Raw genomic sequence first — 25,704 nt, 5'->3', positions numbered from 1 at the left:
TCTTTTCTAGTCTCATCAACTAATCTATCATTCATTCAACAAATATAAACACCCAGTATTTGTCAAGGACTCTTCATTGAACTGTGGATACGATGATAAATAATACACTGCTCCTGACCTCTCAAAAATCTTATGTATTTGCAGGGTGAAGGAGGGAGACATACATACAAAAAGAGCTATAGCAGAGAGTGGTAATTATTACAATGGATAAGTGAACAAAGGACTGTGGGAATACCAAATGATAGCAACTAAATCTGCCTTGGAGAGTCAGGGAAGACACGTCTAAGGAGAGACTATCTAGGCCAAGTCTTCCCTGCGTGACCTGTCACACCCTCCATGATGCGATTCCTCTCTACTGCATTTCTTGCTACTCTTGACCTGGTTTCAACTTCGATCACATTAAACTCTCAGTTCTTTGAATGCCCCACACTCTCTTGATAAAACTTCAGTGGTCTGTGTTTGTTTGCCTGGAATTTTTTCTCCTTTTCCTCCTCCTTTTCTCCTTTTCCTGTACCTCCTACCCAGGGCTCCGCTTAGCTGTTATTTTCACAAAGAGCCCCTCACTGACCTCCTGGATGATGATACATGTCCTGGTTAGACATCCGTGTACTAGCCTATACAGCTGCTTTTATAGCTCATGCCCACTTTATTAGGTATCTGTGATCCTTCAGACCTGTGAATGCCATGAAAGCAAGAGCAACCGGTGGTCTCTATTGCCAGTGTCTCTCATGCCTGGCACTACTGGATGAATAAATTATTGCATTCCAGGAACAGGGGATGATATGTTCAAAATCACAGAGACATGATATACTGTGTTGTGTTCTAGAATAGCAAAAACTTTGGATAATCAATGTATAGGTTCGGCAGGAGGAGGTTTTTAGAGATGAGTCAGAAGACGTTGATTGTTAAGGGCTTTGCATGTATTCCTAAATGGTCTGAACTTCACCCTGTGCAACAGGAAGCCAGAAGTAGGTTTTATGCAGGGGAGTATAATAATGAGGTTTATCACTCTACAGGAGTGGACTGAAAAAGAAAAGCCATTAAAGAACATTAGGAGATATTCTAGTCCCTAGGTGAAAAATAATAAAGGCTTCCCTGAAGCAATAAAGCACAGGGTTTCCATTCAAAAGGCATTCTGAGATTGAACCCATAGCACTTGCTGACTAATTACATGTGGGGGTGAATGTAAAAGATGATGCCATGGTCTAGCTTGGAAGACAGGCTGGGTGGAGATGCTGCGAATGGAAATATGGCTGGGTGGAGATGCTATTAATGGAAATACAGAGTGTTAAGAGAAGAGCTACTTTCAGGAAAAAATACAACAAGAACAGTTTTAAACATGTTGAGAGTTCCAAGTACCTATTGGAATCTAGAGAGTCTTTCATGTAGTTAGAAGTGCATACAGTTCTTAGCTTGGTATCTTATTTGTCCAACAGACTATATTGACTTTCAGTTAATGTACAAAAAGACACATTTTTGAAACTGACAGTGTCTTACTAATTTCATGATTTGTGCTTCCTTGGGCCACAATTGGCAATACTTCAAGGGAGTCTTCATTAAAGTTACTTTTTGGTTCTTGTCTTTGATTACATACATAAACCTATGCCAACCCCACCTGAATTTTTAGGTGGTAGCAATGCTCCCCCTGATAGCTCAGTTGATAAAGAATCTGCCTGCAATGCAAGAGACCCCAGTTTGATTCCTGGGTTGGAAAGATCCCCTGGAGAAAGGATAGGCTACCCACTCCAGTATTCTTGGGCTTCCCTTGTGGCTCAGCTGGTAAAGAATATGCCTGCAATGCAGGAGACTTGGGTTCAATCCCTGGGTTGGGTAGATCCCCTGGAGAAGGGAAAGGCTACCCACTCCAGTATTCTGGCCTAGACAATTCCACGGACTGTGTAGTCCATGGGGTCGCAGAGAGTCAGACACGACTGAGCAACTTTCACTTTCAGTCTTATTATGGGTGACTATACTGTTATGTTTTTTCCCCTCATCTGACTGTGTGTTCAGAAAAGAAGCATGTCTTATTATTCTTGTCAGTCTTAGTGCCAGGTATACAAAGTGATGGATGGATGGCTGAATTATTTATTTAATTAATTAATAATCTGATGGCAGGGATATGGGTACTTCCTGGAGTTAATCACGTAGGAATTGAAAATCTCTGTATGTAACGTCTCAGTGTCTTTTCAGTGAGTTACTGGCCACAGCAACAGAGGTAGAAGAGATCACTGTAAATATTTTTTAAACGGCCTTCATCTTATCATTTTCTCTTGACAGTACAAAACCGTCCTGGGAATTTTAAAGCTATGGTTATAAACGACTGTGTTTCTTGTTATATATCATCAGGTGAAAGAGAAGCATTTAAGCTAATTGTTGTTCAAAAACATATTTGGTGCTAAGAGACGGCTAGGTGGGTATATGATCAGATTTTTATTTTCATAAGATAACTTTATGGATCATATGAAGTGGCTGGAAGAGAATAAATGATTCCAGCTGGACAGAGGACAAATGATGTTGAGGGTCTGCATTAATGCAATGGCAGTAAAATGGAGAGAGCTCGTTCATTCATTCATAAATATGAAGTATTTATTTACTGTTTTACACCAGACTCTGAGGATGCAGTGGTGAATAAGCCCAATTAAATTCTTACCCTCAAGGAGATTATAGATTGTAGAGAAGATGCACATAAATCAGATCATCATACTAATAAATGTAAAAATGCAGGTTTGATAAATTTGGAATGAGAAAAGAAAAACTGAAAAAAAGCCTCTCAGAGGTAAAATGGACAGAACTCATTTCGTTATTGGGGTATCAGAATATACAAAAGACCTGCTTCCTGCTCCTCTTTTTTGAAAGAATATTCAGACTAATTTGTGTAACAGAAATAACATATGAGAAATACCATTGAGGAAGATGTATTATGTGACAAATGGTGTGGAATAGATTTAAATGACCTTTTACCAAAAGATGAGATCAAAAGATGAGATCAAAAGACTACAAATTGTAAATTCTGATTTTGCAATAAATTCCACTTACTTTTCATAGTCACTGTTTAATTGGAATAATGGTACTTTTTGATAAGATACAGTTTACTCCATGTCTCTCTCCATTTTGATTTATTTTTTTTCATTCAGATGTTGCCAGAGCAATTGAATTACTGGAAAAACTGCAGGAATCTGGAGAAGTACCAGTGCACAAGCTACAATCCCTCAAAAAAGTGCTTCAGAGTGAGTTTTGTACTGCTATTCGAGAGGTATGGGACTAATATTTTTATAACTATATTCTTCTCTATGCCTTCTGAATAGAAAGCATGTCTTTTCCACACACACAGTTGAACTAGTTAAGAATGTAACTGCATCTTAAGCTTTCTGTTTGTAACCACTTAGACAGATGATAAAATATAATTTAGTCTGCTAAATTCCAAAATTAGATTCAGTTAGGATTTTTGAATTCATGTAAAACCAAATGTTGAGCTTATGGTACCCGTGAAGTGACTACTTCAGTGGGTGACTCTGACACGTAGTCTAAACTTTTTAGTAGTCACTTGAAGTCGTCTGGAAATTCAGGTAGAAGTAGTCGTCATTAATGGGGACTGAGCGTTTCTTAAAAGAACACTCGACTAAATCTTTCTCAGGTAAATCTGAAAGAGTAACTCACTACTGACTAAAGTTATATTTATTTGAAAATTACTGTCTAGTGAAGTAATGGGCACAGGCTGATATGCTCTTCAACAAATCTTTGTAATGCTTTCCTGTTAATGGTTTCAAAAAGCCTGAGGTAGAATAAGTGTGTTCAAAATGACTGTTTGAATTCTTTATTAATTTGTGGTGAAATTGACTAGTCAGTTAATGAATTTCACTGGTTATAAGATAGTTCACTTAAGGTATATACTCTACAATGCTTTCTTCAGTAAGCCCATCCCCTCTTCTGCATTTAATTAGCACCTAAAGTGCATATATCCAGCATTATTTATCCTGCCCGAAGTCCTCAATAGTAAATTACGTACTGTCATCCTTTCCAAAGTCAGTTGAACCCAATGGCTGCCAAGAGGGTCTGTGTAGCAGAGGGCATGCATCTCTCAGAGATGCTTGTATCAACCTTCCTCTTTAAAAAAAAATTTTTTTTACATAAATGCATTGCTATATTTATGTATTATTTATATATTTATTTTTGGCTGCACTGAGTCTTTGCTGCTGGTGGACTTTCTCTAGTTGTGGAGAGCGGGCTCTATTCTAGCTGTGGTTTGCGGGCTTCTCTTATCTGTAGTGACTTCTCTTGTTGTGAAACGTAAGTTCTAAGGGTGCTGGCTTCAGTAGTTGCAGACAAGGGCTCAGTAGTGTGACTTGCTGCCCCGCTGTGGGCTTCAGCAGCTGTGGCACAAGTTTCACAAGTTGCGGCTCGCGGGTCTTAGAGAGTGCAGGCTCCAGTAATCATGGCACGCAGGCTCAGTGGTTGTGACTCACAGGCTCTTGTGCGCCAGCCCGTAGTGGCACATGGGCTTCGTTGCTCCATAGCATGTGGGATCTTCCCACACTGGGGATTGAACCTGCATCCCCTGCATTGGCAGGCAGACTCTTATCCACTGTACCATGAAGGAAGTCCTCAGCCTTCCACTTTGCGACTGTACTTGTGCTTAATGCATGTTCTCTGCCTGAACAGCGCTAGTTTCTGAGTTGTCATTAAGTAGAAAGCCTCATGTGACATTAAAATGTCTCACTGCATATTTAAGCCATGCCTACCCAATGAGGTTAATATTTGAATTTTGCTAGGATTTTACTTAGACAGTGCTTGTGCTAAATCTTTTGTGTGTGTGTGTGTGTGCTAAATCTTTACTATGTGAGGTTGTTAACTACTTAATTTGTGTTTACAGTGAATGCAGTTTAAGGAAGTAGCCATAATTCTATCTCTAAATTTTAATCTGTGAATTGTACCAAAGACTAAAAGAAAATTTCTCCAAGTGTATGAATTCTCGGCCATCCACTGCTCAGTGGGAAAGGTATAAGATACATAGAACCCCATGAGCCTCCTGCAGTCCCTCTGTAGACTAAGGCTACATCCCCTATACACTCCTTTCTTCCTTCACAGAGTGCTACTCCCCTGTGATTTGGTGGCTGACTTTTCATCTTATTCTGTCCCCTTTCTACTTTCTACAGAATTAAGTAAAGAATAGTATCCATTAAATATATGTCTCTGCTCACTGGGAATTTGGCTTGTGATCCATGTAAAGTCTCTACTTTTACGGAACTTAAATTCCAGTGCAAGAATGATGATTAATAAATATATAATACAATGTCAGAAAATGGCACTATGGAGAGAAATGAAGCAGGATTAGGGGAGTACGGGTAGGACTCTTAAATTAGAGTGGTCAGAATATAACTTAAGTCATGGAACACATCACACAGGTATTGGAGGGGATAGTGTTCCAAGTAGAGCAAACCACAAGTGAAAAAACCCAGAGACAAGAATTATCTTAATCCATGGACACAACAGTCCAAAAGCCAGCTATGCCTTCAGTGAAATAAGAAAGGTAGGCTTCCTAGAGGCAGCTGCTGCTGCTAAGTCGCTTCAGTCGTGTCTGACTCTGTGCGACCCCATAGACGTCAGCCCGCCAGGCTTCCCCTCCCCTGGGCTAGGGAGCAGGAAACACAAGGCCTTACAGGCCATGGTTAGAACACTGGATTCTATCCTAAGCATGATAGGAAGCCCTTGGAGCATTTTGACCTCACCTGCTCAGCTTTTTAAAAATGTTTTTCTGACTGCTGAGAATACATGGGTCTGTGCAAGAGTAGAAACAAAGAGATCAGTCATAAGGTAATGAGCAGTTCAGGAGATGAGATGATGGCAGCCCGGATGAAGGTGGCGACAGTGCAAGTTGTAGGGAGTTGTCAGATTCAATATATATGGTTTTGAGAATAAAGACAGTGGGAATTGACATACAGAGTATATCAATGAGAGAAGTCTCAACGGATTCTTACATTTGGACCTGAACAATTGGATCAATGTGATGTAACGAGATGGGAATCCTCGGGGGTGGACGAGGTTTGGAGTCGACTATACAAGCACTCTCTTCTGGATATAGCAAACTGGTGATTCTTTTCAGAAATCCACCTAGAGATGTCTGGTAGACATCTAAGTCTGAAGCTTAGGGGAGAAGCTGATGCTCGAGGTGTAAATGAAGTGTCGATACCTGTTCAAATAAACACACAGGCCTTTTTCTTTAAAAAGTTTGCTAAGGAAAGAGAAGATTCAAGTGAAAAAAAAGAAAAATGTAAAGAAATGTGGAGCCATTGTGTAGATATTATAAACACATCTTACAAACTCTGTGGTAAAGTACGCTGTCATTAGTGGCCCTTGGAATTTATAACTGATGAATAAGCAGTTCAGAAGTTGTAGAAGGGAGAACAAAGATGATGTAGTTTATCTACCTTATATTTTATAAATTTCACTAATAAAACTAGTTTATATTCACATTACTGTCCTTAGTAATAATTTTAAAGGCAATACATGTTATATAAACATTGATTTTGTCCCTTCATCTCAGCTAATATTTCATAGTAGTTGCATGGTGTTGTTTATATTTAAGTTTGGAATTTTTATTATCCTCATAGTATTTTTATGTTAATCATATGAAGTAATGATAAAAGTAGCCAATGTGTATACAACAATTCTGATTCATAGAATAACATTGTGACCTCATCTAGTGAAAGTTCTTCAGTAAAATATAAGATATGAATGCATGTTGATGGATAGGTAAATCCACAAGCAAGTAAAGTACAATGAAGAAGTTATGATGTAAGATGTTAACTACCTGAAAATTAGCTTTAATTTTACTCCTGGTCTCTTCGGTTTTGACTGTTAGGCTGGAGTGAAACCATTAAAGTGTGGGTTTCTTATTCATAATAGGAATAATACTCAGAGTCTCTCTGATTAAATTATTTGAGTTTTAAGAAATATTTGCCAGTTAATACTTTCCAGTGTGAAAGTTATAAATGTTGTCATCACAGGAGGAGAAAAGAACTGGAACTATAGAGGCATCATTCTTTGTTAAAATGTATTTGTTTATGTTTCGGCTGTGTCGGGGTTCTGCTGCTGTGTGCGGGTTTTCTCTAGTTGCAGTGAGTGGAAGCTCCTCTTTGTTATGGTAGACAGGCTTCTCATTGTGGTGGCTCCTCGTTGTGGAGCACAGACTCTAGGCTTCAGTAGCTGTGGCACTCGGGCTTAGTAGCTGTGGCCTGCGGGCTCTAGAGTGTGGGCTCAGTAGTTACGGTACATGGGCTTGATTGCTCTGCGGTATGTGGATTTTCCTGGACCAGGGATCAAACTCACGTCTCTTGCACTGGCAGGTGGCTTCCTGTCTGTTGTGGGAAGTCTGAGGCATCATTCTTAGTTGCATCCACTGGAGCAAAAATAGGTACAGGTCATGCCATTGCCAACAAGACTGTAAAACCCAAATTATGCTTAAAAAGAAAGCAGAACAACCTATTGCAGTTTTTTGTAGGTTTTTTTTTCCCCCATACATAAGTGTTAATAGTAATTATTATTTTATGTTGAGGCAATCCCATATTTTGCTTTACCATCAGATAAAGCCACTGAATCAGCTTCTGGCATATGTGCAGCAATTATATGGGGAGAATAATTTAATGAAATTTAATTTTTTTATGAAAATGGATGATTAAAAGAGATTACATGTTTTCTCTGCTTAACTAATTTTATTTAGTCTGTAAAAAAGACTGAAAAGGTTTTGTTGTGATCAGTACTGAAATAAGACCATCTGTATATACAACAAATAAAGCACTGATCTATTAATAAATGAGTTACACTTGAATGACAGTGCATGCAGAGCTTTATTCATAGAATACAGATAGTGGTTGGCAATACTTATCTTGATTGTGTTTTTTTGCTCAGTGATTTTAAAAGGACTGATTGATAATTTGCTTGTACCTATTCAGGACAGGTAATTTTGGAGTACATGACAGAAAACTGGAGTGACAGGTGATGCTGCTTTTCCAAAGTGAAAGGCACTGGCACACAAAGAAAGTTCATACAAAGTTTAGAATGAGAGGTGAAATTTATAAATTTATTCTCCTTACATTCCCAGCAAAAACTATTTCTGTGACTTTAAGTGGCTTTCTCAAGTTTTAGTTCATCCCTGTGTTAATTAACTTGAGTGATCCAAACTTATAAATTAAAATATAGGGGAATATAAGGATTGAAATAAAAGGGTTATTAAATGTTGATTTTTTGATAAGAGAATTTCCCAAGATAATTGCAATGCAGTTTGAATAGTTCAATTGGCAACATATGGACTTTCCCCCGACACTTTGTATTCTTTGTGCCTCAGAATAAGAAATCAATAGTATCAGTTTAGTTCAGTTCAGTCACTCAGTGGTGTCCGACTTTGCAACCCCATGAATTGCAGCAGGCCAGGCCTCCCTGTCCATCACCAACTCCCGGAGTTCACTCAGACTCATGTCCATTGAGTCAGTGATGCCATCCAGCCATCTCATCCTCTGTCGTCCCCTTCTCCTCCTGCCCCCAATCCCTCACAGCATCAGAGTCTTTTCCAATGAGTCAACTCTTTGCATGAGGTGGCCAAAGTATTGGAGTTTCAGCTTTTGCATCAGTCCTTCCAATGAACACCCAAGACTGATCTTCTTTAGAATGGACTGGTTGGATCTCCTTGCAGTCCAAGGGACTCTCAAGAGACTTCTCCAACACCACAGTTCAAAAACATCAATTCTTTGGTGCTCAGCCTTCTTCACAGTCCAACTCTCACATCCATACATGACCACAAGAAAAACCATAGCCTTGACTAGACGGACCTTTGTTGGCAAAGTAATGTCTCTGCTTTTGAATATGCTATCTAGGTTGGTCATAACTTTCCTTCCAAGGAGTAAGTGTCTTTTAATTTCATGGCTGTAGTCACCATCTGCAGTGATTTTGGAGCCCCCAAAAATAAAATCTGACACTGTTTCCACTGTTTCCCCATCTATTTCCCATGAAGTGATGGACCAGATGCCACGATCTTTGTTTTCTGAATGTTGAGCTTTAAGCCAACTTTTTCACTCTCCTCTTTCACTTTCATCAAGAGTATAGGAATGGCCATATTTTAAAAGGGCATCCACTTTCTGCAACAGAATACCAAAAATTTCTTTCCGAAACTAAAATGATTTAAAAAAACAGAATTAGCCATCCATTTGCTACCATTATCTTCCAAGTTTTAAAGTATTTAGGCTTTCTGCTCTTCAGAGTCATGTGCTTATTGACCTGTGTATGCAGACTGTGGTGAGCACTCACTCCCACTATTATGCCTGTCACTTGCTTGTTTGCACCAAATACACAGAACTGAATGCCATAGTCACCAAAGACTGCCTTCCTTGGGCGATCACCAGATGGTATGCGTTAGTAACGTCTAATGTAGTAGAACTATAGAATAAGAAAATAAAACCGAGTATACATAGCAGCTACCGTTCTATGATGGTGGATCATTGAAAAACATTGTAGTTCTCTTGTCCTTCTTAGCCCATGATGCAGTTGGACTTCCCCATCCTCCTTTAAGCTCCATGGGGTTATGGGAACCGCTTTGGCTAAGGAAATGTGAGTAGAAGTTATGTGTGCCATTTCCTCATGGAAGCCTTTGAGTCAGTGCAGTATTTGCTATGTCCCCTTCCCTTTTCAATGTGACCTAATGGACATGAGTTTGAGCAAACTCTGGGAGATAGTGAAGGATAGGGAAACTTGATGTGCTGCAGTTCGTGGGTTTGCATAGAGTTGGATACAACTTAGTGACTGAACAACAACAAAGTGATGTTTTATGCGATAATCAATCATCCTGGATTACAGAGTGAGAAAACCAGAAATACAGGTTTAGCCAACTCTTAATGAACATATCGGCTCAGCAAAAAAATAAATCTTTGCTACTCTACGCCCCCAAGACGTTGGAGTTATACCATAGCAATACCCAGCTATCCTGATTGATACTAAAACAGTTACAAAGCCAAATTTACCTTGGCAAAAGCTTATAAGCTTTTATCAGCCCTTTCACTGCTATAAAACAAAGTTAATTTTTAAAAGCTAGGTTGTATGTTTAGTAAGCAGTGATAAATTGGTTTGAAACTATGTAAAATTGGTATCTGATATAAGGACCAATGCACATTAGGTGTTGCATGCATTTGGTCATATTTTGTTTGCTTCTAGCTCCCATTTGCTCTTACACTCTTTTTTTTTTTCTTCCTTAGGATGGAGCTTACTAACCTTCCAGCACCACCTCCCACCCCATCTAACCCCCACTGCCGTGTATTAAATTGAGCCATTGCATCCTAATTCCACAATCATATGGGTCATAGCATTATGACACAAGTGCTTGTTCTTGATGCTCTTTTGTTCATCTTAATTTACTGTGTGGATGAAAGCACAAACAGCAAACGTTATTACCTTTATGAGAAGGCTAATGATTGGTCATCTAATAGCATATAGATTTCTAATTATCTTAAGAAAACATATCCTCACTTCAATAGTGACAAGATGAGATGAAACAAGGATACACAGAAGGAGAAAGAAGAGTTGGAGAAAGGGAGAGTGAGAGGAATGAAGGAAGAAAGGCAAGAAGGGAGGCTGGTTGATGTTAATCATGGCATAGTGTACTATAATGGAAAGACAGAGGAACATTGCATGGAGTCAGAACATTGACAATGCATTCAGACAACCTGGATTCAAATCCTTGCTTGGCCGCTTAACTGTGTGATCTTGGGCAAGTTACTTAAACTCTGTGTCTTGGGTTTGTTTAGCTTTTCTTTCTTTTATATATATATATATAAAATAAGGTAACTTCCTAGGACTGTTGGGAGGATTAGATCAAATAAGATAAAAAAAAAAAAAAAAACTCCAAAATACCTTGACTAATATACCTAGCTAAAAGAGGAAGTAGTTAGGAAAGGGTGCTTATTTTGGTGAAAAGTTTAGTGGTTTTAGTGATAATACAAAATTTTAATATGTTTTAATAGAAACATTATTTACAAATATAGAGAATAATAGTTCTATAGTTATCAATCATCCAAATGTAGAATTTTTTTCCTTAGGAGGAGGATCCACATTTTAAGTTAAATGTTGACAGTCTAGTAGTGTTAGAATAAACAAATATAGTAAGGAATCTGGAAACCTTGCCATATGATGAGAAGTTAATAACAACAGGGGTTATTTGGTCATATTTCAGGTTATTTTAGAACAAGAGTTTTTAATTTAATGTAATATATAGACCCTGGTGGCTCAGGTGGTGAAGAATCTGCCTGCAGTTCAGGAGACCGAGTTTTGATCCCTGGGTCAGGAAGATCCCCTGGAGAAGGGAATGGCAACCCTCTCCAGTATTCTTGCCTGGAAAATCCTATGGACTGAGGAACCTGGCAAGCCACATTCTATTGTAAAGAGCTGGACACAGCTGAATGACTAATACACACCATATATAGGCTTCATGTTGTAGATGAGGAACAACTATATATTTTTTTATTTCTTTCCCTTTATTGGCAAAAATTTTACGGCAAAATATGTTTTTAAAGTTTTACTTCAAATATGAATAGAGTGGCATGGATTCATTGTATAAATTTATCATCCTTGTTATATAATGGCATCTTGAATAGCATTACACTCATCAGAATTAACAAAAATGTATCTGAAATTATGTTTATGCATATCTTTTGTTTGTATTGAACTTAGCATAAGTTGGCAGATGACAAAGAAAAGAAAGCTTGGTCGCTCTTACATTTCCTTTGATTTTGTTTGCATTGCTAAATATGATGGGGCACAAAAGTCAAACTTTCTTTTGTGATAAGTTTCCTGCCAATGAGAGCATGAAGTCAAGGAAGCTTATTTCTGAGCATCTTGAAAGTACATTACACATTATAGAATTTTTCCTTTTTTTTACAGAAAAAGCTCAGCTTTTAAAAACTGAAAATTTAACCAAGACTTCTATTTTTCCCAGTGTATCTTGACACATTTCCAAGCAAAAAGAAACCACCGAATAATTGGAAAAAGCTTGATCAAATCATGTACTCTAGAAATGTTTGAACTGGTGGGTTGCTCAGAAAAACAACAAAAAAATTTAAAGAGTGTCTGTGTTCACTTCACCTAATTCTGAACTTTGACATTTTGCTAATGTTTTGTAACCAGTTATGGTGAAAATAATAGCTGTACATTTCCATTTGGCATGCAATTGGGTGAAAACTATGATTGTTTCAGTGAAGTTCTGATTTTGATCTTTCTCGTGAATGCTGATACCCTAATGTGTGTGTGTGTTGTATACCCCGTGAATATTTTCAAGGCCAGTTGTTCCAACAGTGAAAAGCTTCTTTGTCAAGCAGAATTTCTAATGGGAGAAAACTCTTTGATACCGTGTGCGCATGTGGAGTGCATATGGAGTTTCTGGGTCCAGCAACCAGCTTGCTTGCTCTGGTGAAGACAGGCATTCCCACTTCATTCATAGAGACTTACTTCTTTTAACATCAGGGTAAATTAGTGTCACAGACTCCAATAATTATCCTAAAAGATGCCTGGCCTTCCCTGCTGTATGGAAAGTGGTCCAGTAATCTCACAGCTCTACCCTGGAATGTATATTTTCAAGGTTTTATTTAGGAATGGAGCAAAATGTTTTCTTTTTATTTGACAAAAGATTCTTGGCTTTCCAGAAGATAAGTGTTAATATGCTTGGTTGCACTTGGGTCAGAAATTTCAATGTTTATTTTTCTAAGTAAAGGATTGCTATATCTTAGCAAAGTGTGACAGAAGACGCTCATTCATGGCTGGATTTTCTTGTAGCGATATTAGGGCATAAGAAGGAGGCTGTGGTCCCTAGATTCCAGGTTTGCTGATCTTATTGTGGTTACTGTTGGAAACAGCTGCCATTTTGGCGGGAGAGATTTAGAGCTGAAAATTCGTGATGTTTCCAGTGCTAAAAGGGTATCTGTGAGGGGAAGGGAGTTGAAAAGGAGAAAGCCTGTCAGTGTATCCACAGGGAAGACCTGCAACAACTGGAAAGCCTGCAAAACTCTTTTAAAGGTTACTTCTACTTAGATTTAAATGAAAAAAGGATTCAAATGTCATTCTTTGCGGACAGAAGCCTCCTTGCTGATGCCAGCCTTTCCAAAACTAACATCACTTGACCTGAGGATAAAGGCTTTGCTAGAACCTGATTCAACCTAAAGTGTCTTAGAGAAAGCTCAGGTGTCAGAAGTCCTACTCTGACCTGATGAAGAGTTTAACCCACTGCTGTTGAAACTGATCTGAACTGAAGCTTTGAGCACTTGCTGCTATGAGAACAGACACTAATGGATTGGAAATTAAAAATGACCTAAATATTTGTAAAAGATGAGTCCAAATTTCCCCTTTTTCTAAACAAATAAAGCAGTCTTCTTATTGAAGCATACTTTAAGTAGACACAAAGTTTTCCTATTTTATATGAATTGTTTAATTTGGAATTATTATATTTTCCAGGAAATGATTAATTAAAAAAAAAAGTCATAGTATCGTTTGTGAAGTGATTCAATGTTAAAGGCAAAACAATGGCATGAACATTTATTTACATGTCTGTTTATCTTGGGATAACACCATATACTTCATTAGACTCTCAAAAGAGCCCATGATATATCCTCCCACCTCACTCCTCAAAACAATGAAGAAAACTCCCTAATAAAGGGTGATGGTATCAGTTGAGAAATACTACATGACTAGTTTATCTGACTTAAGGTCCCTCCAATTCTATGAATCCATACATAGTTATGTAGCAAGTAATTAATGTTTTCCTTGGTGTAGATTATATGGAATTATGTAAAGTTGAGCATGTATGTATGGTAGGAATATGAGACTATGTGAGACTGTATCAATTAGATATGGGAAAGACAGATACCATGAAGATTTTCAAACTGATAAAAAGAGTAACATGTGTCCTCATTTGATTGAGTTTTTTTGGAGAACCTAATCTATTAATATCATTTTATCACAGGAAATTGCAAAAGCAATGAGAAACAGAATTTGTAAACTACAGTTATAGTTCTATTCCTGTTGCTTTTTCAGAGAGAAGACACATTTTAAACAATGTGAAGAGTGTTTATAGCATCAACATGTCACTTTCTGGTGGCAAGAACAGGGTCTGTGTGGCAGGAACCATTTTAGACTATAATTGCACTAATGGGTCATTGATCTTACAGATATCTAAACAGACCCTTACAAATCATCTGTAATGACTCTGAAGGCTGTTAGCATCACTGTTGGGTAAATGCTCAGCTCCATCCTTTCTGTTTGCTACTACAAGTGATAAAATAAATAGTACAGATTTCCCCAAACTTGTAATTACATGTAATACTTACACAGTAGTTCAAAATAATAGAGTCTTCAGAGAAGTTGTGTTTTATATCAGTCAGAGAAAATGAACATTTCTGTCTTCTGTTGAGATCATAGGACTGGAAATCAGAACTTCTATTTTTGGCACCAGTGATGATAAAGTTTTTTTTTCTCAGTGAGCAAATCATTTAACCTTTCCTTGCTTCAATATTGCCAACACATGTGGAGACAAGTCCATTTGTACAAGCCATCTAAAATGAATGTTAAGTTACAATTCATGTTTTTAACAAGATTGCTGTTATCCCTGAGTGTGATTTGCACACAGAAAAGGGAATGAAATTAGTATCACTTATAATTCAAATATATGCAAGGCGATTACTAACTTCCTCCTTCTCTTCTTTTTTCCCTTCTTCCTTCTTCTTTGTTTTTCTTTCATACAAGATTTAGGGCTGAAAACTGACCACTGCATCTTGTATGCATAATTTCCTTGATTTTTATATAGTCTGAGTGCTTGTGTTTAATTCTGAAGCACATTTATTTTAATTTTATGTGTTTAAAATGTTATAAAAAGGTATCGTGCTGATGAAATCTTTAGGAATATATTCTTCTCCACTTAAAGTGAAAGTGTTAGTCACTCAGTCATGTCCAACTCTTTGCAAATCCATGGACTGTAGCCTGCCAGGCTCCTCTGTCCATGGAATTCTCCAGGCAAAAATACTGGAGTGGGTTGCCATTCCCTTCTCCAGGGAATAATATTATAGGGCTTAAGTTCAAACTTTTTTTGTGTATATTGCTGTGATTCACTTGTTTTGACTATTGTGTGATAGTCCATTGTGTAAATGTTTTTTCACTCTCTCATTGGTGAGGATGTGAGTTGTTCCTTCTTTTTCACTTATGATCATTGGTGCTGCTATTAACATACATGTATTTATTAGATGATTAAGACTTTTCATGGATATATATGTAGATATAGAATTTCTGGATCATAAGGTATAAAATGTTCAACTTTTTATGAGATAACACCAGTTTTTAAACTTGGTTGCTCTAATTTATGCCCCAAATGCAATATAGAAACTGTGTACTCACATTACCTCTAATCCTTGGCGTATGAAACATTTGAATTTTTACCAACTGAATATACTAAAATGGGATCTCATTGCAGTCATCATTTGCATTTAATTGATCACTAAATTGCTGAGTGTCCCTTCATTGGTGATGTATGTTTCTTTATCTGTGAAACATCGGTTTATGTATTTTCCTATTAGTTTGTGTTTTTATATATGTATGTATATATACATATATATTTAGTATATTCTTGTTTTCAATTCTTTACTGGTATATATAGTGAATATATTCTACTACTTTGTATCTTATCTTTAAGATGTCTTATAATTGTTAATTTTTAAATATTCATATTGATCATTTTTTAAATAATCAGTGCTTTTTTGGTATACCACCTCAGATATCTGGTACCTCACCCCAGGTTCTAAAAGATATTGCACCTGTATTTTCTATTAAAAGTAAAACTTTTATTTTTAAAATCTGTGTCCTTAGTATGAGGTAGGAGTCCAGTGTTTTTAATATGTAAAGATGACTTTATTTTCAGTTCTATTTATTAAATAATTCATGGTTTCCTCTGATTTATTGCATCATTATATACCAAAAACTATACACATGGATCTGTTTCTGGTTTTTCTGATTCATTGGTCAGTTTACATTATTTCCCTATTTGCTCATTGGGAGATCCAAGGCAATAAATATTGGAGGTGGGGAGAACAGGGAATGAGGAATAGTTTCAATTCTATCTAGTTTTGATCCTAGCTTTTGTGTGTGTGTAAAAGTAAATTAATAAGAGCAAGCCATTCATGGATCAGTGGACAATGATGAGTATATGCCATAAATTAAAGGTTATGATAATTCCAATTCTGGTCTTTGCACCTGAGGTCCAAGGAAGGAAGAAAGAAAGAAAGCACACAGCCAAATGGTCTCAGAGAACAGTTTCACACTCACGATTTGTGGGTCTCTTTCTATTTCTTTCATCAAGGTTAATTAAAGTTTTAACTAAAGTCTTACTAGAATGAAGTAAGCGAATGTCTATTTCAATCATCACAGTGTAATTAGCATCTAGTATATAATGTGTGCCAAATAATGAGTATTTATAATTATTTGTTGAGTGCATGAAGAAATTCATTAAGATGGCTTAGATAAACATATATTTTATTTTCATAAGTCTTGAATTTCAAATAGGACTCTGAGTTCTTACAAATCCCAGCTAAAACATGTGTTTCTTACCTTTAGGAAGTTATAAACTTCTTTGTGATTCTGATGATTGTGAATCTGGTAAAATATATGTGCGATTTTTTCCCAGAATATGTAAATGTGCAAATTTTTTTTTTTTTTTAGTTCAGAGGCTGATAAACCCTATAACTGATCCATTTGGGGTCTTGATCTTTTTAAATCTCTTAATTTTACAGATGAGAAAATAAGATCTGTAAAGTTTACATTGTCTTTCAAGCTAGTTAGAGCCTGAATTAGTATAGAATCAAATTTCATGATTCCTAGTCTAATCTGGTTTCACTTGTGAGCAGTGGCAAAAACAGAATATTCTGAAATGTGGAAACAGTGAAACATTTGTTTCACTACTTATTGGTAATGAGCTAAAATAATTGGAAAATTGCATCATGCATGATTCCATTTCCATAATTCCTCTTCATATCATGTTCCATGTATGCCAACATCATTATTTAAAAATTTTGTTTCCAATTATTTTCTTTGCTTCATTTAGCATGAGACAATGCATGGTGTTTTCATAATGTATTATATCATATATTTATTATACAAATTTCCAGAAGGCAGTGTAAAAATTTAGTTACTAATCATGGCATAATTGGCATTAAATCACCAAAACAGTTATGACATTCCCAGAAAATTTGAGTCCCTTCTGGAATAACTTAGGGTTTTGGGGGAACTATAGCTGATTTATAAGAATATTAGTTTCGGGTGCACAACATAGTGATTTGATATTTTTATAGATTATACTCCAAAGTTATAAAATATTGGCTGTATTCCCAGTGCTATATATTGCGTACTACATTCTTATAACTTATTTACTTTATGCCTTCTATAAAACTGTATATCTTAATCCCCTTCACCTAGACTGTACCTTACCCAACCTCTCTACCTTCTGGTAACCACTAATTTGTTTTCTAGATCTGTGAGTCTGCTTCTGTTTTAATTTAGTTTTTAAGATCAAGCTTTAGAAAGTCTTTAAGGATATATCACACATATGCATGTCTATTCAAATGTGTCCCTGCTGCTGCTGCGAAGTCGCTTCAGTCATGTCCAACTCTGTGCGACCCCATAGACGGCAGCCCACCAGGCTTCCCCATCCCTGGGATTCTCCAGGCAAGAACACTGGAGTGGGTTGCCATTTCCTTCTCCAATGCATGAAAGTGAAAAGTGAAAGGGAAGTCGCTCAGTCGTGTCCGACTCTTAGCAACCCCATGGACTGCAGCCTACCAGGCTCCTCCGTCCATGGGATTTTCCAGGCAAGAGTACTGAAATGGGTTGCCACTGCCTTCTCCGGATGTGTCCATAGTCCTTTTCTAAGTTAGCTCTACGCATGCATGTGTGTGCTAAGTTGCTTCAGTCGTGTCTACTCTTTTGTAACCCTATGGACTGTAGCCCACCAGGCTCCTCTGCCCATGGGATTCTCCAGGCAAGAATACTGGAGTGGGTTGCCATGCCTCCTATAGGGGATTTTCCTGACCCAGGGATTGAACCTGTGTCTCCTGCGGCTCCTGCATTGCAGACAGATTTTTAATGCTGAACCACTGAGGAAGCCTCAGCTCTACATACAGGGAAGCCATTTCAACCAATAGCCACAACTTTAGGGAGAAGGCTTGCTTTCCTAGATAAAGAGAAAAGAAACCTGTTACCGGTAATCTTATCTTCCAGAACTACATTGTATCCTCATGTGTGCCTGTTAATCATAAGACACCCCTAATATTTATTAAGCCTGATACTTGAAAAACTTTTGAATTGCATTTTCTCTCTGGTGCTGTTTCCCATAAATCAGCAGTAGCACATCCCAGACTTGGCCGACTGGCTAAAGTCCAACCAAAAATTCCTTTGCTCTCCATTCCCAAATTGCCAGCAACTGGAGGTGAAATCATAGCATCTAGTCCTACCAGTTAATAAGCAAGAAACAGCAGTCATATTAATTAGTTAATTATTTTTATTGAAGCATAGTTGCTTTACAATGTTGATGTCAGTTTCAGCTGTGCAGCAAAATGATTCCATTATATGTACATAGATATCTATTTTTTTCCTATTCATTTCCCTTGTAGACTATTATAAAACACTGAGTATAGTTCCCTGTGCTATAGAATAGATGCTTGTTGGTTATCTATTTTACATCAAGTAGTGTATATAATTTAACCCCAAACTCCTAATTTATCCCTCCCCTGGCCCCTTCCCCTTTGGTAGCTATAAGTTTGTTTTCTCTGTCTCTGGGTCTGTTTCTGATGGCAGTCTTTTTTTTGACAACAGTCATTTTTAAAGGCATCTTTCCAAGTTTCTCAGGGGCTATGCAAAGACATATACAAATATAAAAATCAAATAAACAAAGAACTAACTAGACAACAGCAAAAGCAACTCAGTAAACCATTAAGGCCTTGCTGTCACACACTCTCTTCCTCTCCTCTGTCTTGCTACTGGAAAGATGGGACTTGCCAGAAATACCAGTAATGAAAACCATGGACTTCTGGATAGCTTACAAAAGCATCACTTTGATGATAGTGGACAGATGTGTACCTTCTGCACTAAATATAATAATGTTCCTCTTTCTTTAAGGTCAAGAAAAGAAAGGGAAATTAGCCTCTCTGGAATACCCAGTAGAATGGATTATTTCTCTTTCACTGATTTCTTGATATCATTTTCTCTACACACCTTGATATACAATTTTTAGATCCTGTCCACTTGGAAATATCAGTAGGCATGCAATTGCACAAAGATGACGGGGCTGTACCACGTATTTCTTAAAGAATATGCAGGGCTAACTATTCTGAGAACTACAAACTCATATGGAGTCAACGTGGGAAAGGTTACTGGCTGTGTAGTGAAAGTAAAGAATACTACCTCCTGAAGTTTCTGATTGAAACAGTACTCTGTTAGATTTACTCTGTGACTACTTACTTAACTGCCAGATACTTTTGACTCCTTATTTCAGAAAGTGAATTATAACTGGATTCTATTAAAAATTTCTTTGAAAATCATTCAATTTCCTCACAGATGGGACAGCAGTTACTTTTGTGTCTAGGATAGAGATTAAATAACTATCACTGCACATTGAGAGAATTGGTATTGCCAGACATTAGCTAAGTAAATTAGACTTGTGTCAACAAGCTATAAAATATGTCCTTCCTCCAGATATGACAAAGACTCATGTCACTTATATTTCAATAAATAATATATCCAAATAATTAAGTTGGAAGAAATTAAAGGACTTAGAAAATTATAGAAGCCCTGTAATAGTTCGGTAGAACTTATCAATAATAAATACTTTAAATGTTTGAAGATAGTCCCATGAGAGGTCAGTAATGTATTAATTACTGTGGTTGAAGATTTTGTAATCATGAGTATGATTTAAATCACACTGTTGATACTTCATGCAAAATACCTTGTCAAGAATAGGCAATTATTCAAACAATAGTTAAAGAACAAATCCATTTAGAATGTTCTTTTGCCTCGATTAATTATATCAGAGAACTACAGCTGAGGGAGGAATTGTGAAGATTTCTATGACTTAAGGACTTAAAAGTAATAGAATTGCTGAATCATACCTGTTGCCAAAATCTTGGCTCTCTGTGGGCCAATGCCAAATAGAAATATAGAGGCAGAGTTACGGAGGAGAAGGAAAGAGTGGCTTGATTACTTTGCCAGGCAAAGAGGAAACACAGCAGGCTAGCGCCTCAAGAACTGTTCCGTTCCTCCCCCCACCTCCTGAGAGGTTATATAGTCTGGGGAGGAGTATGAGAAAAGGATCAAGGCAGTAAGACTCTTGTATTTTTTCTTCTGCAAAGTTTCAAAATGGTGAGGTTGCTGACAAGAACAGGGTGTGTGCAGGGTCTTAGGTGATCAGCCTCCTAATCTTGGTGAGATTATCTGGTCCGTTAGTCTTGCCTCAGATGGTTTCCTGGCTGCTTCTTCTTTGATTAGGAGCTGTTCTGCCCTTTGGAACTTGGGTCCTGAAGTCTGGAGTCTTGCCTGTAAGAAATGGGGGACAAAAAGACCTTCATGCCTAGGAGCCCCACAGGGCCCTGCTCTGCATCATACCTGATGTTCAGATTTTCGTCTTAGAAAGAATAAACTTGGGTAATAAAGAATCCATATAAAATATGATTTAGTCATCATGGTATAAAAATAAAAGCAAATGAAATTGACTGTTATTATAATTACAACTTTAATAGTATTTGCATTGCCAAATACAAAGACAGATTGAAGTGTCCAAATATTTGAACATATGACTACACATATGAATTTCCCCAATTTGAATTTCTGTATAATTAAAATTAGACCCTGTGATGTTAAAAGCTTAAAAAAAATTCCCATAACATTTATTCTGTCTTTAGTTAGCTAGTTGTAATGATCTAATAGTGAGAAAAATAAATATTGACTATGTGATTATATTTCTTAAAATATTACAGAAGATAAAATATTTATTTCTGTAGAAGATAAAATGTTTTTCAGTCATTGAACTTCTAGTGATTTAAATGTTTACATTTGTTCATTTATTATAAGATTCCAGAAAGTTTTTGATCATCAAATACTTATATATAATTTTGAGAGATGTTTTACAATGGATGCTTAATTAGATATGAGTTTACAGGCGAAAGACTTAATCATTTATCTGGCTATTTATTTATTTAATGTTAAATGTTCAGATGTTTACAAATATTGGTTTCCTTTGAGGAAAGCAGTATTTTCAATTACTAGAAAAACACATGCTTATTGAGCTATATTTCAATGTGTTTGGTATCAATGTACATTGTTTTGGTTTTCAGTTGCTAAGTTGTGTCTGACCCTCTGCGACCCCATGGACTGTGTAGCCCACCAGGCTTTTCTGTCCATGAGATTTCCCAGGCAAGAATACTGGAGTGGGTTGCCATTTCCTTCCTCAGGGAATCTTCCTGACCCAGGGGTTGAACACACATATCCTTTGTCTGCTGAATTCCAGGCAGATTCTTTATCACTGCTTTGGAGGAGGAAATGGCAACCAGTCCAGTGTTCTTGCCTGGAAAATCCCACGGACAGAGAAGCCTGGAGGGCCACAGTCCATGGGGTTGTGAAGGGTTGCACACGACTGAAAGACTGACACACACACCAATCTTTATCACTGAGCCACCGGGGAAGTATATCAGTGTACATATTAGCAAAGAAGCAAAAAGAGAGTTTTCCTCACGTCAATGGCTAATTTGAATGTATAAAACTATTTAACTGGATTCAGAAGTAGTTGCCTGGTGATTAAGCTTGTTGATTTACTTAATAATTCCTCTATTGTTCCTACTAGAGGAATAACCTTTTAGAGATATCATTTCAGATACTGAAATTCAACATATGTAATTTTATATTAATGGAGCAAGTTATTTAGGAAATAAATAACATAAACTATATGCTGTGTTAACTCTGAGGGACATTTCCTGTTTCCCACTCTTCTCCACTTCTCCATTCACTTGGCTTCTGAAAGCCTAGTAACCACTGATATATTCTCTTTACCTTCCATCCTCCCAAAGCCTTTCCTGTTAGTGTCTGGAAGAGGGAAACAAACAGAATGAGATGGGTGCACTCCCTCCAGCCCACCTCCGCTCTGTTTTTACCTAAGGTTCTTTAATTCTGTGTATGATAGTGGTTCCTCTTCTTCTTTTTTAATGTAGCAGTCCTGCGTTTCTGACATTGGGGCTTAGATCATTTTTTATATGAATGCTTTCTCCATTTATAGCAGAATTTTTCATTGACCTTTCCTAAAGTATACACATAATTCCTTAGAAACCTTATTTGGTGCCTAAAATGATACTGACATATTACATTTACACTTTCAGATACAACAGTAATTTAGGCTCAAAATTAGTGAATTTGAATGTGCCTATGATAGTGCAACAAAAATATTATACCCTATGCAAAGAAATACTAACTTTCAGTATGCAGCTAGTAGCTGGAGGCGCTCTTGGTGTGAAGTTCATAACGCATCTCTACACAGCCTGGCCATAGTCTTGGCTCAGCTGAAACTTGGAGAGTTACCTCCTGCTCACAATGTCTAGTTACAGAAGGGCTTTGTCTTCCTTTGTGGCCTCCCACTAGGCCATCGATGATGGTGCCAAACGTGGTAGGTGTTTGTGATGATAGCCATAATTTAGTGTACCTTTAGAACATTTCTTGAGTCCTCTGTGCTTGCTGTGCTCCCCACTTCTGCTTATTTTGCAGCAACTGCTTGTCCTTCGCCCTCTGCCCAGTACTTCTGGGCACTTTTTGTATGTAATGCCAGTTGTTATAGGGATAGCAGGATTCACCCTCCTTTTTATTGAAAAGGAGAGTATATTTACATTAGTAAGTCTCCTGAACTTCTCAAGAGTACCATGTAAAAATATGCACTGAACTTTTTAGGTGCACCATTCAATTTTGTGGTTGTCCTGAATTTAAATATCATTACAATTTCCTGGCAGATGGCTGTGTCTTGAGGAAGGGCCAGCTCTTTCTAATAGGCACAGAAGCAGCAATTGTGCTAAGAATAGTACTGGATTTCTCATAACATTTTCTTTGTCGTGTTGTGCATTTATCACAAAGAGGCAATACTATGTACACTGACATCCTAAGAGAGACCACAAATTAGGATTTAGCAGTTCTTGGAGCCTTGAAACAGGCAAGTTTCCTCTTCCTGATTTAAACATCATTTCTTTTAACTTTCCCCTTACAGCATGGTGTCCCTTCCTTCAATCATCTAGTTATTTCTTCTCCATGAAGAACTCCAAAGCTTATAAGAAATGCTTACTGAAAACATTTGATTCTATAATTTTCTATTTTGTATGATTGTTTTATGTACAACACAGTCATATAATTCACGTCCACTTACTCTCAGTAACCCATGGGCAAGATTTAAGAGCATTCAAGTGTGACCTTCTCTTAGACTGAAGAAAAGAAAATTTGTAAAAAAAAAAAAATTTGCATAAGGAATAATCCAACGGAGTTAGGCTCTTAGTAGCTGTATGGTTGTTTAAATTTATAGCAACACATATACTGTTTGGGGCTTCTCAGGTGGTACATTGGTAAAGAATCCACATCTAGTGCAGGACACGTGAGTTCCATCCCTGGGTTGGGAAGATCCCCTGGAGAAGGAAATGGCAACCCTTTCCAGTATCCTTGCTTGGGAAATCCCATAGACAGAGGAGTCTGGTGGGCTACAACCTTGGAGTCACAAAAGAGTCAGACACGACTTAGTGACTAAACAACAACAAAATACTATTGTATGGCTATCAACTTCTTAGAATCTTCCAAAGTGTGTTATGCAGTGAAATAACCCAGCAGTTTTAAAATTAAGGATATGGCTATTTGAGGATACTTGAAAGGTGAATTAAAAAAAAATAAAAAGATGCCAGCAGATTTGGTTTTTGACCTAAATTTCTGAGACCCTTTACCAAGCATATCCCATGGTGCTCTTATGGAGTACAGTACCTTCTGCCTGAGGATGACTCTATACACAGCACACTAAACACTCTGACCATTCTGACCGAATTGGGTATAAAGGGTGGACAATCCAGATGTCCACAGAATGGCCTCCACTGAGGAATCCTCTAATCAGATTGAATGCTCTGTTTACGTGGGACCAGAAAACATATGCGTTGCTGAATGCCAGCATCCTTTCTCCACCTAAGCCACAATTTAGGCCGCCTCCAGTTCTCCTTATGCTTCACCTTGCAGCTTTTTGCTGGGAATTGTGTCATTGTTTAGATTGGGTATCACATCCATATCAGTCTTCCTAAGTTGTCAAGTGCAGAGCAGTTGAGATACAGTGAGTAGGTTTTTGACCCTGGAGGCAGTGTCTTCTCTAGGGTTTCCTAAAGGGTGCGTGTGTCCTGTGACTTGATAGCCATTATGGTTGATTGGAGCCCCTTGTGAATCCAGCCCAGAGGCAGATGCTGCCTCCAGGGATCTCATCCAGTAGGTTGTACATGCTCACTTAGTAAACTAAAGCTCAGCAGTGGGTCTGCTGAGCGCTGTGGTGGGTAACATTTCTGATCTGCCTTGTCAGAGGACAGTTCAGTGAGATACTACTAGCCACTTTTTTAGTTTCTGAATCTGTTAGTTCCTGGCAACTTTGACCCCAAATGATACCAAAAGACAAATAACACACAGTTGTGTAACTCTGTCAGTTTCTTTCATTATCAGCAGGGCTAGTATGTCTTTATCCTTGAGTAGACAAAACACTGACATGTTGGAATAACTTTGTGAATGATTACCTTGCTCCTAGATGAATGGCCTCCCATAATTATTATTACAATCTTGTGGGAGGCAACTTCAGCATTATCAGAGGAAAGAAAAGTTACCATGGTGCAGTCAAGTTGTTAACCATCCATAATTTCACCACACGGGGCTTAAAATAGCTGTTTCCAGCTTTCCCTTGCTCTGCTCTCAGTGTAGTAACACTTTAGAGATAAGTATTTTCATGTGGACTGTAAATCTGAAGTATGCTTAAGTGAAAGTTGAAATACTACTAATATGTTAAGTTGGCAATATAAGATGCATGCAGTGAAAGTGTTCTACACATTTCTGGGTGTGAAGAGGGTAGGTTGCAAGTACTAGAAAAGTGTAAACTGAAAAGAATGAAAAATTACTATAATAAGCCTTCTATCACAGAAGCATTTTTTGAGAATGAAACGTTCTAGGTGGTATTCCTCTGAGCCCTGATGTCTTTCTGATTTCTCATGTTTATGGAGCACACTATTCATAGAAAGAAAGGAGTGTAAGGGGAAAATGCACAGAAGTCTTGCATAAGAGGAAACCAGTTGAGGTAGACGGCATGCTGTGAAGTAGAAAATGGTAAAAAGGAGCCCAGCAGATCCTCCAGGTTTCCTACCAAACAACTTCCCTCACTTCTCTCTAACTGGCAGAAATACAGTTTCCTTCTGGTGCTGCACCCCTACCTGTTTACTCCTGGCCCAAGCAGGACTCAGGAAAGAGGGATCCAAGCCCCAGCTAGAAGGGTCAATACAAGGCAGATGCCACAGGGGTATCCCTTGTGAGCGATTAGTTTACCAAGGTGGTAAAGTGAAGTCACTCAGTCGTGTCCAGCTCTTTGCAACCCCATGGACCATAGCCTACTAG

The 25,704-nt window shown here is 37.7% G+C and overlaps 1 protein-coding gene and 1 long non-coding RNA gene across 7 annotated transcripts in view; both read left to right on the top strand.

Moving 5' to 3' along the window:
• The window catches only part of LIN7A (lin-7 cell polarity scaffold A), a 322,471-nt gene that overhangs the window by 51,490 nt on the left and 245,277 nt on the right, over nucleotides 1-25,704 (top strand). For all 6 annotated transcript variants that reach the window (XM_086398863.1, XM_086398867.1, XM_086398865.1 and 3 more), the window contains exon 2: nucleotides 3,135-3,253. In XM_086398863.1, coding sequence (XP_086254989.1) covers nucleotides 3,135-3,253 — 119 coding nt within the window. The remainder of the gene's footprint in view (nucleotides 1-3,134; nucleotides 3,254-25,704) is intronic.
• Nucleotides 3,266-10,323, top strand: LOC147371321 (uncharacterized). Its single transcript, XR_015163457.1, has 2 exons — nucleotides 3,266-9,597; nucleotides 10,239-10,323. It is a non-coding gene; the product is annotated as an uncharacterized LOC147371321 (long non-coding RNA).

This window comes from Bos grunniens, chromosome 5 (genome assembly GCF_055505025.1).
Source record: "Bos grunniens cultivar Pamir isolate PY7600 chromosome 5, Bosgru_T2T1.0, whole genome shotgun sequence".
Taxonomy (NCBI): domain Eukaryota; kingdom Metazoa; phylum Chordata; class Mammalia; order Artiodactyla; family Bovidae; genus Bos; species Bos grunniens.
The sequence above is the reverse complement of the archived record's forward strand: the minus strand, read 5'-3'. Positions and strand labels throughout refer to the sequence as shown.